Source organism: Kryptolebias marmoratus, linkage group LG17, assembly GCF_001649575.2.
Source record: "Kryptolebias marmoratus isolate JLee-2015 linkage group LG17, ASM164957v2, whole genome shotgun sequence".
In the NCBI taxonomy this organism is placed as follows: Eukaryota; Metazoa; Chordata; class Actinopteri; order Cyprinodontiformes; family Rivulidae; genus Kryptolebias; species Kryptolebias marmoratus.
Window position 1 is genome coordinate 2,148,331 of NC_051446.1, and position 17,087 is coordinate 2,165,417.

At 40.6% G+C, this 17,087-nt stretch overlaps 1 protein-coding gene across 1 annotated transcript in view; it reads left to right on the plus strand.

Annotated features, from left to right (window-relative positions):
- wasla (WASP like actin nucleation promoting factor a) overlaps nt 1–17,087 on the plus strand; it is a 41,265-nt gene that overhangs the window by 16,493 nt on the left and 7,685 nt on the right. Inside the window, 4 exon segments of the mRNA XM_017435600.3 lie at nt 2,207–2,408; nt 4,696–4,738; nt 10,505–10,658; nt 17,049–17,086. Coding sequence (XP_017291089.1) covers nt 2,207–2,408; nt 4,696–4,738; nt 10,505–10,658; nt 17,049–17,086 — 437 coding nt within the window.

The window sequence follows — 17,087 nt, forward strand, 5'->3', positions numbered from 1 at the left end:
CTCGGTATTGCTACATCCACCACAACTGCTTTCCTCTGTTGTTTATCCACCACCACAATGTCCGGTTGGTTCGCCATTACCATTTTGTCTGTCTGGATCTGGAAGTCCCACAGGATCTTAGCTCGGTCATTCTCCACTACCTTTGGGGGTGTATATATATATATATATATATATATATAATATTGATGCAAGTTTTAGTGATTTGCACAACACTGATATGTGAAAGTTACAGTTATCATAGCAATTGTTAGCACACTTGTTTAATACTTAGTGGTACACAAAGGTGTTGAGGGAATTTCAAGGATTGCTTCTTTTAGCATAATAACACCAACGCCTTTTGACCCTTTCTCCGTGACATGTTGTACGTTGTAGAAGGTGTTACCGTGTAAGGAGGTAGAGAAAGGTAGCGGTTTTAGGGGTGCGGGTGGAAAAAAACGTGTATAAAAAAAGACGTATTTCACAATAAACAAGCGGAGCTTAGCCTGGCAGCGGGGGAAGTAAAGCCTGGCGGCCCTCCAGGCTTATAATACACTGGGGGAAACCCTGAATTTGTCATCACTGTATACATGGTGAATTACATACATCTCATTCTAACTAATAAAATTATATGTAACTATTAAAATTATGTTTACATTGTTCTGGTCACTTGTGGAGTCAGTGAGCTGCGAAACAATGGTTCCATCCTTTTTAATATTACCATTTTCCCCTTCCATTAGATTCTTAATGTGTCTAATGGTTTAAATGTTGGTTGCATGGTTGTGCAACTGGTTAGCACCGTTCTTTACAACAAAAAGGTCCTGGGTTTGAAATTTGGCTAGAGCCTTTTTGAGTGGGGTTTGCATGCTCTCCTTGTGCATGCCTGTGTTCTCTGGGCATTCTAATTTCCTCCCACAGTCCAAAAACATGCATGTTGGGTTATTTGGTTATTCTAAACTCTTATTAGGTGTGAATGAGAGCGTGAATAGTTGTCTTGTTTGTTTTTTTGTGGCCCTGTAATGGACTAGAGCTCTGTTCAAAATGTCCCCCACCTTTTGCCCAGTGACCAGTGAATGTAGGCACCAGTTTCTCGTGACCCTTAACAGAAACAATTGGGTAGATGAATGGACTTAACCCTCCTGTGGCCTTTGGGTCAAATTGATCCAAAGTTACAAGGGCTTCTCTACCCTTTTCCGTCTCGCTCTCTCTTTGGAGTGCTTCAGGAGGGTTAAATATTTAGTAATTTGCCTTCCAGTTAAATGTTTTTACTGCTTGCTAAATGACTCATATGATGCCAATGTTTTCATTAGAAATTAGGGGGGGGTGGATGATTTCAAAGGAAGGCTTCTTAAAATAAAATTTAAAAATCCAATGAACCCTGTTTATTTTGACTTATAACCTTTCTCAATATCTTATTCAATGTAATACTTCTGTATGAATACAGACACAAGGAATCTGAAAAACATGTCAGATTGTTTTTTGTTTTGTTTGTTTGATTTTTAAGAAAATCTAAAAAGGTTGTCCCATGATAAAGTTGTAATTTTAATTTTTGAGTGTTTGCATTTTCTTGTGAAAATGAGTTGGATCTCCTGAGTTCAATGGTTACACAGCTTTAATGAGAATGTCGAAGATCATGTATAATTAAAGCAGTCTCTACCTATATTCTAAAAAGACTCAAGCATCTCGTCTAACTGTTATAAAGTGTTCATGCATTGCCAAACTTTTTTTTTCCCTATTTAATGGTTTGCTGCGGTTTTCTGTTTTGGCTTCAAAACTTTCAATTTCCAGATTACCAAAAGAAGGATTTTCTTTCAGACAGAGGTCACTGTCTAAATCTGATGAAACAAGTAAAAAGAAAAAAAGAGAAGACCATAACTGCTTGGAGATGGTCTTATAGCCAGTGACTACTTTTCACCCTTTAAATAGGCAGACTGACTGATTACAAGACTTAAGACACCTGTGGTAACTTTATATTGTTTAGCTCTAATTATAGGAAAGACTTTTACTTTTGTATAACATTAAGACAACAGCATTCATTTTAAAACAAAACACTTTGTAGCGAAATCCCTGAGCTTCAAAATATTGCACACACAAATCAACCTTATCATAGTCGAGGCTTCTTGAGTAGTAAATGAAATTTAGAAGTTTACATTTAGCCAGAATGAGTTGTTAAAAGTCTACCACAGTTTAACAATCTCAGACCAGTTTCTTTTTTCCCATCTCTGTACAGGTCCCACTCTGCCTATGGCCACAGTAGATATCAAGAACCCAGAGATCAACAATGTCCGATATCACAACTCACACAGCCACCAGCCACCCTACCACCTCAATAACATGCTGAGCCACAGCAGCCTGACCCGGAGGGACAAGAAAACTAAAGGCAAGAAGAAGAAACTCACCAAGGCTGACATTGGCACGCCAAGCAATTTCCAGTGAGTTGCATTTCATGCAGCTGCATTTCCCAGGAAACCCTATTGTATTTACTTAATTTTTAATTCAGATTTTTCTCCACTAAAACAGTGCCTTTAAAAAAGTCCTGATACCCTTTGAACTTTTCCACATTTTGCTCTTACAACCACCAGCTTCAAAGTATTTTATTGGGATTTTATGTGATGGAAAAACACAAAGTAGTGCATAATTGTGAAGTGGAAGGAAAATGATACATGGTTACTAATCATTTTTACAAATAAAAATCTGTAAAGTGGGTGTGTATTTGAATCCAGCCCTCCTGAGTCGTTTCGCTGCTATTACAGCTGCAATTTGAAGTTTGTTTTAACCAGCTCAAATCATTTAGGATCTTTTATTTTCTTTCTTATTCTCTTTAAATGAGAAACACCATTAACTCAGTTATATTGGGCTTTTATGCTTTCCATTTTCTGTGTTGCATTTTGTCAGGTTATAATTTCATCACTTTCATCACAAAGCTCAGCAAAGCTTGATCACTAGGCTCTATAAAAGCAACCTTATAAATTGCCAGTACAAAATTTTGAGAGTCATGGTGTAATGTTGAAGTTTAGGAGCACAGTAATACTTATAGATCAGGGGTCACCAACAGAATTTTCTCAGAGGCTGAAATTTTTTTGAGCAGACTCTCCAGTTGCTAGCCTTTGGTGCAAGAAGTATAATAATAATAATAATAAGGCAGGTTTTCCCCCAGTATATTATAAGCCTGGCGGGCCACCAGGCCTTTCCTACCCCGCCACCAGGATAAGCTCCACTTGTTTATTGTAATATACGTCATTTTTTATACACATTTTTTTCCCCCACCCACATCAACTTGACGCGTTGATCACCGTGCGAGGGTGGGTGCACCAACAGTGACGCAATCACGCTGTCTTGCACCCCACATTTATTTTTAACTTCGCGCAGACAGTGCGCAACGCGCTCCATTCAAAATGGACGATTTCGATGCTCTAGCGGAGCTGGTTCGCCTGTATCAGCATTTATATGATCCCTCTATGAGAGATCACAAAGATAACCAAATGGTTCAAAACTCATGGAAGGAGATTACTGCTGCAGCCAATAAAAAGGAGTTTATAGACCACAGAGGGAAGAAATATTAGTCCTATGATGGGTGAATCACAACTAAAGCAAATAACTAAATAAATCAATGAAAGTCAAACTGAATGCTTTAAGTTTAAACATCCTCTCTGTATCACAGCCAGAAAATCTGCTCTGTCTTTTTTTTTTTTACCGTATTTCCACTGGTTACGTAGCGTACTGCCCCGTCTTTTCGGAGAAAACTGCTCCGACGTAAGCGCCACGTATAAATGCCTCCACTGCGCGCTCAGGTCCGTTATTCATTGGCCTGGAAGTGAGACGTGTGTTGGTGCCGTGTTTGCACTTTTTCATTTATGTTAATTAAATTTATTTGTAAATGTGACTTAAATTAGGTGCAAACAATTAGTATTTATTTTAATTGTATTTTTGTTTAAAAAAGTATTTCAAAAGTGCCTTTTTGTAAAACTGTAGTTGTGTAAATATTTCACACAAATATCTTACAATATCACATAATAAATAGCCATATTTTCAACTTTCTGTCAACTTTAATCTTTTTTTTACTAAATCACGGTCGGCCGGCAAACGGCCACCGACCACCGGGCTTAGCCTCTTTTCTGGGGGGAACCCTGATAAGGAGACAGGAAGACCCAGCTTATTGATTAACTGATCAATTTGTGACAAAAGAAACATCAAAAATAAAATTCACAGGGATGAGACAATTCCAAGCAGCAGGATCTGTCTTACCTAAGATTGTATAGAATGCTTCAAAGAAAAAAGACGAGGTCACCTACAGTTTTGTCTTTGTTCTTAGGCCATATCAGTTTGAGGGCAGCATAACCTAAGATCCAACTGTATAACATGCTCTTCGCATAACAATTCTGTTATACTTAATGAGGACATCTCAAAAGATGTATTCATTGAGTCTTTTTCCACAACAACAATCAGCTGTCTGATAAAGCAATAACACTGTTTTATGGGATAAGTAAACATTTTAGTCTGAAAGTATTGTAACCAAGTGACCACTCTGTCACTTTGACTGATAAAATTCTTTCTTTGTCTCTTGCTCTCTCTTGCTGTGTGTGTGTGTGTTGGGGGGGCTCGTGCTTGTGTGCTTTGGCTTGCAATGTAGCATGTGGCTGTGAGAACCATGAGCACATGCCCCAGCTAATGTTAATTTGCAAGGTAATATATGTGCATTATCTGTCTCCTCTCCTTCAGGCACATTGGTCATGTAGGGTGGGATCCAAATACAGGTTTTGATGTAAGTACCCTTCTCTACACAATGGTTCAACAGTGACGTATCTGATGACTGCATGATGAAATCACACAATAGGCTCTTGTTGCTTCCTGCTCATTTTCACAAACATTTTGCAATGTCTGCACAGAAACAAAATGTTTCAGATAGAAGCAGGCTTTAGCTTCATTAACAGACCACATGGTGATTTATTGCTGATCATTTGATTTGGGGGATAAATACTTATTCATTCAGGGATTTCCTATGACTTTTTACAACATTTTATGTTGTGTTGTATTGTATTTTAGTTAATTTGAAGCACCTCGTACTTTAAACGCACTAACTGCAGGTTTTGCAAGTTGGGGGGATGTTGACCTGTCTGTCAGTCAACAAGACCAAAAAAAGATCTCTATACTTTTAAACAATATTGTGGATTAATCCTCTTACTTAAAAAAAAGTAGGCTAGATTGCAATTTAGAGATGCTCGTAAGTATTTTGTTTTGTTTTTTTAGTAAAAGAACAAAAAGAAACGACAGATAAAATAAAAATACTGCAGGACATTTGACTGTTTTTGACCAATAGTTATAGTCACTTAAGTATTGATTATTACGTTTATAAAGTGTACTTGAATCCACCATGAAGTATACAAAGCAGCATAGATTTTAAGAATGTGTAAGGTCCACCTTAAATTAACTTATAAGTTCCTGGGGTTCTAGGTACTTAGGCCTCCGTCCACACAGTAACAGCGTTTATTAAATTCGCATGTGGTTTTTTTTGTTTGTTTTTTTTTTTTCAGTTTTGAATCTACTCTGTTTTGGGGACCCTAAAGGACTGTTTCAGTGTTTTTTGAAAATGTGTTCCAGAGTGAAAACACCTTGAAATACCACCCTTGTGTTTTTGTATGGACAACTAAAACACAACCTTTTGAAAACACTGATGTCTTAGTCATTATTCTAAAGGCTTTGAGAACTAATAATTAACTACAAAGGTTTTAAAATATTTACTGCCACCATGGGCATCCAGTCAGAGTTGAAGAAAAACACAAATGAGATCCATTAAAAGCTTTAATTTAGCCAAGTGTGGTCTACAAGAAATAATATAAAATAAACTTGTGTCAAAACAAAGTCTTAGCAAATACTGGTTTAACAAAGACAAGTGCAATTTTCCTTAAGTCCAACAGAGGGTGGTAAACGATCATTGATTGCACTTACAAGGGCTGTGAATCAACAATTAGTTTAGATCCACCTCAGTTTTTCATTTAAGGGATACAAAATAATATAGAATTACTTAAAAAGGCTAATAATAGTATTTACATTCATGAGTTAAATTGTTTTTGTGTTAATATAGCAAAATGGCACTTAACATAATAAACTACCAAATACAGCTATAAACAAAGGTCCGCAAAGATCAACTAATATTTCAATTAATCACAGAAAGACACATGAACACTTTCCTGGTTTCATTTCCTCATGCTCAGCAGGTAGGGTATGGAAAAGACCAGAACTTAAAACCCAACAACCATCTAGTTTAACTGGACTCATGCTGAACAGTCCGCTTTCCAGCATTTGCTAGTTAGATAAACGCATCTACCAACCAAGAAACATCATACTCAAGTTTTTTTCTGTAGCTCTTAAAGGGACAGACAGACTATTTAGGGCATTTTCAACAGTCTCTCCTCTGGCCTAACCTCTGACCCCAAGTAAAAACAACAACAGTGACAGGTCACAGGTTGGTGTTTGTGTTGCAGAAGCAAGTTGCTCAACCACAGTAATACCTTCATATACTGGATTGCTTCAATGAAAGGACAAAACTAATGAACAAAAGCATTGCCTTAAATATAGTAAAGCCAAAAGCCTTCCCTTCACTCGTCCATTGTTGGATACTGTGACTGAAATTGTTGTATTATGTCTGCGTAGTTGACGCCCAGTAAACACTCACTGTCCTGTACTTTGTGGTCTTGTAGCATAATTTGACACAAAGTAGAAGTTTCACATTGTCAGTCCACAAAAAACAATTCAGGTTTTGGTCCTGTATTCACCATCCTCGTATTTTTCTTCTTGTATTTGCAGTTTGTGTACATTTCATGTGCGTACTCCATGCCTTCTTTACTTTCTCTGGTGTATTTTTCAAGGCAGCTTTACAGTGCCACCAACAGGCCTGACATAGCTACTACAGTACTTTGAGTGTTTTTCTATGTTTCTGTGTGGATAAAAAGATTTCTATAAATGTTGCCATGTTTATACGGATATTTGCAAAAACGACAAATAAAAATTGTTTTGGAAAACCAACGTTCCCTTGTGCACAGGGCCTTAGCACAAGTGACTTCTAGTTTTCTGATTCTGATGACACCACTTGTAGGGATGCAGCCATCATTTGTCCAAACATGTCTCTAATATTTATTGTTAGTTGCTTTCTTGAAAAAGTATCCATAGTTGTTAAGTAACTAATGATGAGAAGTTTGTTTCAAACTCACTTTAGGGCTCACAAACATGGAGAAATTGAATCAAACATGGTATTCAGAAAAATGCATCTTATAAACTGGAGGTAGTGGAAGTGCTACTAACTGTGGTGCAAGAGCCAATGGAGAGCATGAGAAGCTGATATGTTGTGCCTGTAAGTGATTGTTACGTCAGGCTGAGTGTTTGCATAGACTTTTTCAAAGAAAAACAAATAGAACTTTTTTATTTTCTGTGCCTACAATGTAACGTTTTCTAATTAATTGTCAGTGTTTTTCAGAAACCTGCTGGTTGGTATCATTGTTTTATGTAAAAAAAAAACTGTCCTAGCAGGGGTTTTTTATCTTATAGTTTAACATGTTAAGTAGACATTACACAAATAGCAAAAGAACAACAAAAAAAGCATCCTTAAAAAAAATGCATACAGGGACAATGACCTTCATTTTTGGAGATACAGTCCTGGTCACCATTATTGGCACCCATGAAGTTTAAGTACATATAATGGAATATCTACTGAAGGAAATTCATCAAGTGAAACAACATTTTATTGCTGATAGCTTGTGCTTGATGCAAAACAGCAAATGATCAAAAACATTTAAAAAGATAAACATTATGAGGAAAACAAAGAAAAACATAATTTTTACCATGCCAATGGTATTGGCACCCTTTGCTGCAAATCAATATTAAAACCTAATTTGGCTCACCTGTTGCAAATCACACATAAAGATCACTTGTGATGGACTGCCTCCACACATATGACATGAATTAACCAATGAATGATCATGAAGATATTCACTCAGCTATGCAAATCATGAAGGGGTGCCAATAATGGTGAGCAGGACTGTATGTCCTGTTGCCTGGTTTAACTAAAATTGAACTTTTTGGTCATAATGACCATTGTTACATTTGGAGGAAAAAGGGGGAAGCTTGTACCATCCCAACTGTGAAGTACGGGGGTGGCAGCATCATGTTGTGAAGGTGTTTTGCAGAAGGAAGGACAGGTGCTCCAGAAAGTTAAAGCTTGGGAGCAAATGGGTCTTCCAGATGGAAAGTAAGCCTAAGCATACTACCAAATTACTTGTGGCTTAAGGACAACAAAGTTATTGTTTTGGTGGCCATCACAAAGCCCTGAGCTCACCCCAGTAGAAAATTAGTGGGCAGAGCTGAAAAGGTGTGTGTGAGTAAGGCAGCCTACAAACCTGACTCAGTTCCACCAGTTCTGTCAGGAGGAATTGGACAAAATTTCAACAAACTGTTGTGAAAAGATGTGGAAGGGTACCTAAAATGTGTGAACAGTTTATTCTGGTAAATATTGCAAAGAATGTATGGTGGCATCTGGTGAGCTTAATGATCAGAATGCACTTCAGTGGGGTAATCTGTAATTCTTTCTGCTGCTGGCAGTGACACTGCTGTGGCATCTGTGTTCACTATGAAGAACACTCATTGGGCTGTGGTCTGTATATAAACACTCATTAAATAGATTAAAATCTAATTTAGAAGAAATTCTAATTTAAAAATACAGGTTTCATTTTTATTAGATACAGTCATCAGTAAAAAAGAATTGATGAAATCAAAGGCTTTTTTTCTTTTACTCACTTTGTCATTGTCCCTTAACACATGTCACCAACAGCTGTCTAGTCTTACGTTAGTTTTTTTTCTTGTCCACTGACAGCTGCAAACTGTAACAACAAAGTGCGAGGTGACACATTTCTATGGGGTGCCAGAAGGGACATAAATAAGAATTAACTTCCATATACACATATGAAATTAAAGTCTTCCACATACTATACTGAAAACCTTGCATAAACACTAGTGAAAAGCTCTCACGTAAACTAGTGAAACCATTTACCTCTTATATAACCTACCCAAAAGCTCTCATACAAAGTAGTGAGAACTGCTCATAAACTGGTGAAAAGCTTTACCTTTCATACAAACTAGTGAAAAGCGTTCATACATACCAGTAAAAACTGTTCATACAAACTAGTGAAAAGCGTTCATACATACTAGTAAAAAGTGATCATACATACTAGTTAAAAGCGTTCATACAAACTAGTAAAATGTGTTCATATATACTGGTGGAAAAGCGTTCAAAAGCTAGAAGTTGTTAGATGACGTCATCACCTAATTTGCATATTTGGTGATGTTGATCAGGCTGTAGGAGAGAGGAATATCAACGTTGGCAAGACAAAAAATGAGTAAAAACACTTGAAATATGTTTAGAACTACAAATTAACTTTATGAAATAATTTTATAACTTTATTGCTTTGCCTGAACCTACACTACATAAATCAGTTTTGTTAGAATACCATATTTCACAAAAAAGACAGTATTGTGTTGTGGAATTGCCAGCTCTATATTCAACCCTCCTCTTTTAAATATGTACAAAAGATATTATGTATAAAAGGAACAGAATTGGACTTATTATGATTAGCTAGTCATCAGGACAACAAAAAAAATAGCATATAATGCAGAGAAAAGAATGTACATGTAAAGTTTATGTCCAGTTGTCACTTTTACTGTCCTTTTAAAGGAAATGATTTTATCTTGTTTTAATTATTTTTTTTTACATCTCGTGACTGGTATTGTCAATGGAGCTGAGTTTGTTTTAATACATATCAAATTGTTTGTTTCCTTACACCTTTTGTTGTCATCCTGTGGGAAACAGCTTGTCAGGGTTTTGATTTATTCAACCTGCTAAGAAAGAATCAAACCGGAGAGGCTCGTTGTCTTTTTGTGAAGGCCTTCGCAAAGAAGAGAGATTCCACAACAGCTCCTAACGGCGTGCTGTCCAGGAAGTTCTGACTCCTTACTTGGGCTTTCTCTTTTATTAAAGGAAGAAGAAAAAAGGGGTTGATCTGAGCCGGGCAAACCCAGTCCAGACCATAGTTTAAACATAAGCATAACAAAAACACATAGCTGTTAGGGAGAGCCAGATGGTGTGGCGCCTGCCGTCTGACCTTCGTGTCTCACGTAGGCAGTTTTACACATGAGCACAAAGGCTGATAAAATAAAAACCCTAACACAGCTTGTTATACCATAAAGTTTGTCACTAAGAGCAGCTTTTTATCATCTTACAAGTAAACTATGGCATACGGCCTTTCCTCCACCACGCACACATTACATATGGAGCATATGTAATCAAATTCCCTCATTGAAGGGATTAATGATTTCAGCAACATGTGAAAGCAACATTATTTAAAAGTCACACAATATGATTTTGTTGATTTTAATTTCTGTAAATCAGTATAATTCCAAATGTAGGTGAGTCTGACGGTAGTTGTACTCAGCAGCATGAAGAATACATTTTTATTGGATATGTCAATTGCATTGTTGACAGCTGAACAATCTCGACCCTGAACTGAAGAACCTGTTTGATCTGTGCGGCATCTCAGAGGCTCAGCTGAAGGACCGAGAGACGTCTAAAGTCATCTATGACTTCATCGAAAAGAAGGGTGGCGTGGAGGCTGTCAAGAATGAGCTGAGGAGGCAAGGTGAGAGCGCGCACACACATAAACACAGAGGTTGTGTTAAATTAGTCAAATAATTATTAAGGGGATTAGTTTCTGATCAGTGTCACCGGAATTGTAATTTACAGAGCTGCAGAAGTGTCTCTAAGGTAGACATGTTTTTTTGTTTGTTTGTTTTAAAAATCCATCCATCCTTCCATCTTCTTCCGCTTATCCGGGGTCGGGTCGCGGGGGCAGCAGCCTAAGCAGGGAGACCCAGACTTCCCTCTCCTCAGCCACTTGGGCCAGCTCCTCCGGGGGAATCCCAAGGCGTTCCCAGGCCAGCCGAGAAACATAGTCCCTCCAGCGTGTCCTGGGTCTTCCTCTGGGCCTCCTCCTGGTGGGACGTGCCCAGAACACCTCACCAGGGAGGCGTCCAGGAGGCATCCTAATCAAATGCCCGAGCCACCTCAACTGGCTCCTCTCGTCATGGAGAAGCAGCGGCTCTACTCTGAGTCCCTCCCGGATGACCGAGCTTCTCACCCTATCTCTAAGGGAGAGCCCAGACACCCTGCGGAGGAAACTCATTTCAGCCGCTTCTATTCGTGATCTCGTTCTTTCGGTCTCTACCCAAAGCTCGTGACCATAGATGAGGGTAGGAACGTAGATCGACTGGTAAATTGAGAGCTTCACCTTTTCGAATCAGAATCAGAATCGCTTTATTGCCATTGCCAGTAAACAAGTTATAGGCTAGAAAATCGTTTTGGCCTGTAACTTCTTTACTGGCAATGGCGATAAAGCAATTCTGATTCTTCCGTTCCAGCGAAAGCTGTAGATCACGGCCTGATGAAGCCAATAGGACCACATCATCTGCAAAAAGCAGAGATGCGATCCTAAGGCCACCAAAACGGATCCCCTCAACACCTTGGCTGTGCCTAGAAATTCTGTCCATAAACGTTATGAACAGAATCGGTGACAAAGGGCAACTTTGGCGGAGTCCAACTCTCACTGGAAACGAATCCAACTTACTGCCGGCAATGTGGACCAAGCTCTGACACCGGTCATATAGGGACCTAACAGCCCGTATCAAAGGGCCTGGTACCTTATACACCCCCCACAGGGTTCCCCGAGGGACACAGTCGAACGCCTTCTCCAAGTTCACAAAACACATGTAGACTGGTTGGGCGAACTCCCATGCACCCTCAAGGACCCCGCTGAGGGTGTAGAGCTGGTCCAGTGTTCCACGACCAGGACGAAAACCACACTGCTCTTCCTGAATCCGTGGTTCGACTATCCGACGAACCCTCCTCTCCAGAACCCCCAAATAGACCTTACCAGGGAGGCTTAAGAGTGTGATCCCTCTGTAATTGGAACACACTCTTCGGCCCCCTTTTTTGAAAAAGGGGACCATCACCCCGGTCTGCCAATCCAGGGGAACTGCCCCAATGTCCACGCAATATCGCAGAGTCGCGTTAACCAACACAACCCTACAACATCCAGAGCCTTAAGGAACTCCGGACGAATCTCATCCACCCCCGCAGCCTTGCCACCGAGGAGCTTTTTAACCACCTCGGTGACCTCAGCACCGGAGATTGGAGAGTCCGACCCAAAGTCCCTAGGCTCTGCCTCCTCAGTGGGTGCCGGTGGGATTGAGGAGGTCTTCAAAGTATTCCGCCCACCGACCCATGACATCCCGAGTCGAGGTCAGCAGCACACCACCCCCACTATAAACAGTGTTGGTGCTGCACTGCTTTCCCCTCCTGAGACGCCGTATGGCGGACCAGAATCGCCTCGAAGCCGTGCTTAAGTCTTTCTCCATGGCCTCTCCGAACTCCTCCCATGCCCGGGTTTTTGCCTCAGCAACCACCCGAGCTGCATGCTGCTTGGACTGCTGGTACCCGTCAGCTGCTTCTGGAGTCCCACAGGCCAAGAAGGCCCGATAGGACTCCTTCTTCAGCCTGACAGCATCCCTCACCGCAGGTGTCCACCAGCGGGTTCGAGGGCTGCCGCTGCGACAGGCACCAACTACCTTGCGGCCACAGCTTCGATAAGCCACCTCAACAATGGAGGTACAGAACATGGCCCACTCGGACTCAATGTCCCCCGCCTCCCCCGGAACATGTTCGAAGTTCTCCCGGAGGTGGGAGTTAAAGCTCCGCCTAACAGGAGACTCTGCCAGACAACAAAGTCGATCATTGAACTGCGACCTAGGGTGTCCTGGTGCCAAGAGCACATATGGACACCCTTATGTTTGAACATGGTGTTCGTTATGGACAATCCATGACGAGGGCAGAAGTCCAACAACAGAAAACCACATGGGTTCAGATCAGGGGGGCCGTTACTCCCAACTACACCCCTCCAGGTCTCACTGTCATTGCCCACGTGAGCGTTGAAGTCCCCCAGCAGAACAAGGGAGTCTCCAGGAGGGGCATTTTCCAGTAACCCTTCCAAGGACTCCAAAAAGGGTGGGTAATCTGAACTGCTGTTGGCCGCATAAGCGCAAACAACAGTCAGGACCCGTCCCCCCACACGTAGGCGGAGGGAGGCTACCCTCTCGTTTACCGGGGTAAACCCCAACGTACAGGCACCAAGACGGGGGGCAACAAGTATGCCCACTCCTGCTCAGTGCCTCTCACCGGGGACAACTCCAGAGTGGAAGAGTGTCCAACCCCTCTCAAGGAGACTGGTTACAGAGCCAGATTCGTGCATTGAGTAGTCTGACTATATCTAGCCGGAACCTCTCAACTTCACACACCAGCTCAGGCTCCTTCCCCACCAGAGAGGTGACATTCCAAGTCCCGAGAGCCAGCTTCTGTAGCCGAGGATCAGACTGCCAAGGTCCCCACCTTCGGCCACCACCCATCCCACATTGCACCCGACCCCTCTAGCCCCTCCTATAGGTGGTGAGCCCATGGGAAGGGGGACCCATGTCACCTCTTTGGGCTGTGCCCGGCCGGGCTCCATGGGCGAAAGCCCTGCTACCAGGCGCTCGCCAACGTGCCCCACCTCCAGGCCTGGCTCCAGAGGGGGGCCCCGGTGACCCGCGTCCGGACGAGGGAACACTGTGACCAATAATTTTACTCATCATAAGGGGTCTCTCTGGGCTGCACTTCGTCTGGCCCCTCACCTAGGACCTGTCTGCCTTGGGTGACCCTGCTAGGGGCAAGAAGCCCCTGACAGCATAGCTCCTAGGATCACTGGGACACTCAAACCCCTCCACCACGATAAGGTGGCAGCCCAGGGAGGGGTGTTTTAAAAAAAATAAAAATAAATTTAGATTTCTATGTTCAGCACACATCTTCTAATCATTTCTAAAAGTATCATTTCAGAGCACCTTATTGATCAAATAAACACATTACATAATGCAATTTAAATGCAGACATATTCATAAATTTATTTTGATCCAGTTCAATTTAAACATTGTAACCTAATTAATATGAATCCAATCAGATTGATTTCATTTGAATGCAACTAATTATTACAAAAAAATTAAAAGTTCCATTCATTCAAATTCAGTATAATTTTATTTATGCAGTGCCATTTCAATAAACAGGGGCCTAGCTAAGAAAACCAATCGATCGCAGCAAAGTTTCATTTGATTCAAATCCCTCCATCCTGACCTCATGGTGGAGGGCAACAGTGGACAAAAGAACTCTGTTTTAACAGGAAGGAACATCCAGCAGAACCAGACTTAGGAAATGCACTAGTTAAGGTATAGTATACTTTCTCCACATTGGAACATTTTAATTTTTTTTGTTTTATTTTATTGTTTTTATTATTTTTGAAAGACAGTTACCTAAAAGCTGCTTTAAATTTTGTCTAAAATACTGTCTTTACTTAAGCTTCTTTTAGTTTGACAGTTTTTGTTGGAAAAAAAAATTATTAAATGATTATATCGATCGTCGAGCATGTCTTTTTATGACAGCATTTTAGTGATCTCCTCTTGATACTCGACTTAGAGTAGACAAACTCTCGTCCATCCAGAAAACTGCCCCCCACCCATACAGAATGTTCTGCCCACATAATGTTTATGTATCAGGAGAGACGGAAGGGGCTAAAATGAAACTAAAGTAAAATGCTCAAGCAAGTTATTAAATTTGCAGAGAAATTAATTTACATATAAACCAAGGACTTGGTTGTGGAAAAAAAAAAACAACAGTACTATCCTGAAAACCTTTGCAGACTACCACCCCCTGCTCTCTCCCTTCTTCACTTAACTAGAAAACTCTCCAGCATGCACTGTTTTTATGTTTTGGAAGTGCGGAAAACCTCTCAATAGAAGTTAGCAAGCATTCTGTTACATGAAATTAACAATGATGTGTTTCTAAAGAAAAACAGACTTTTAACTGCGAGTGGATCGAATTTCACAAGAAAACATCAAACAAACACAGCTGGGATTGACTGCATTGAAAGGAGGGCTCTCAGCAAGATGTCTGCGTTCTTGGTTAAAAATTTCTTAAAAAATCAGCTTGTTCCCATCAAAATGATTCTGGACTTTCTGAAAGCTGTCATTTGTTTGACAATGTTAAAAATAGTGAAAGACACCATCAACATTGTTTTTGCGAAAAATTCAATTTCAAACGCATGGAGTCACTTAACCACGGTGACTGGAAAATTGCCTCAAACACAGACTCTGTCAGAGTTAGTCTTCAGTCCATTCAAAAAAAAAATTGGACAAAAGGGAATTTTAGGCAATCTGTACGCTCAAGTATGAAGTCTCAACCGTCCGCGGACAGTCCGTCCAGAGTCCGCAAGGCTGACGGAATACACACAGCACGCCTGAGTATGTGGAGGCCTAATGCTGCAAGCGGTGTGGCTTTGTAGTTTACCAAAGTCGTACTAAAACATTACGACTTCTTCCATATATAAGGCGCACCGGATTATAAGGCGCACTGCTGTTTTTTGAGAAAATTGAAGGCTTTTAAGTGTGCCTTATAATCCGGAAAATATGGTATGTCAGAACATTGAAAAAAATTTCATAACCCTGAGTGTTTTCAATTTTTAAAAAAGCATCTTGCATTAAATAGCATGTATATCATCATACTATTTCACTCAAGCGTGATAACATATTACATTTGCAAAGTGGCTCAACTCAGCAGTGTTTCCAAACACTCCAAACATAACAGAAACACATTCATAACAGACCAACAAAAAAAGTCCTGCTGCTGGTTGAATTCTCTTCTTCACTAGCCATGCTGTGTGCATCCGTTCACTGCAAAAAGGAGCACCGTTTACTGTGTAAACACTGATGCATGTTTACGTGCCATTTATCAAGTGAAAACTTGACTTGCTCAGGTGAAAATTTGAATGTGTGCATGCACAACACTAATAACAGATTTGTTTGCATCAGTATATAATTGAAGCGATTTGCTTTGTAAAACTGATACAGAGATGGAGCAGTTACTAGTTGCAACTGACAAACTCAATTTGGAGCACATAACATACAGTGCACAATCTCATTTCAAACATTTCAAATACAGGTTTGGTAATTGGTCTGGGAATCCCACCTTCCTGTTCTGTCAGAGCACGGCTCCTAGATTTGGCAATTTTGTTGCATGACGTCTCCAAACATTTGTGCAATATGTGTGGGAACTCCTGGTGCATACATATTGCCAACATGTCTGAAGTACATATTGGGGTTGTTCAGACCTGTCCTTTAAACTGTTTTTAGCGATCTGATTTCAAATAGTGTTAAATAAAAGTCTGATCTGCCTCAATGTGCACTGAAAACATTTTTACTCAAACCACCTTCGGAGATGGTCTGAACGCCCTGTGTCCGCATACATTTGGCAGTCCGATCAGCAAGTCCTTGATGCAGAACTTACTACTGAACTTAGGCCACCCTATAAAGGCAGCAGAGCAGATATCACTGGGGCTAAAACAAACAAACAAAAAAATCTGTTTGGCTGCAGCTGATTATTGATGACTAAACAGCAATCCTTCAGAATGTTCTAAAGATGCTGTTTATGTAGTTGCATTTTTTCCAGCTAAAAGTTTTATTAAAATTCTGAATAAAAAAGTTTGTTTTGGGGGAATTTGTTAAATAAAATGGATTACAGAACTCACTGTAAGGTGTGTTTCTCTTTATTGTTTTTCTAAGTGTTTTTAGATCTGTTGGGACGTGGTTACTTTTTAATCTGTTTTTTTTGTCATCAAATGGTATCTAAAGCCAGTATCTTACTGGAGTGCAACTGCTGGCAATAAATTGCGACTGGCATTCGTGAGGTAGTTTCCAACATGTGTGCAAGGTGGGCAGTAAGATCGGAAGGTCTGGTTATGAAGTGACCAGCACTAGAACAAAACGAGCCAGAAACATGTAGACGTCAGTGGAAGCATGAGGCTCAATAAAGAGGCTCAGGTAGTACCTGGGAAATGAAGTCTGGTATCTGTGGTTTTGTTGCTGTACTGATCTCATTTCTCATCTCCTCCGTGCAGCCCCCCCTCCACCTCCTTCTCGTGGTGGCCCCCCCCCTC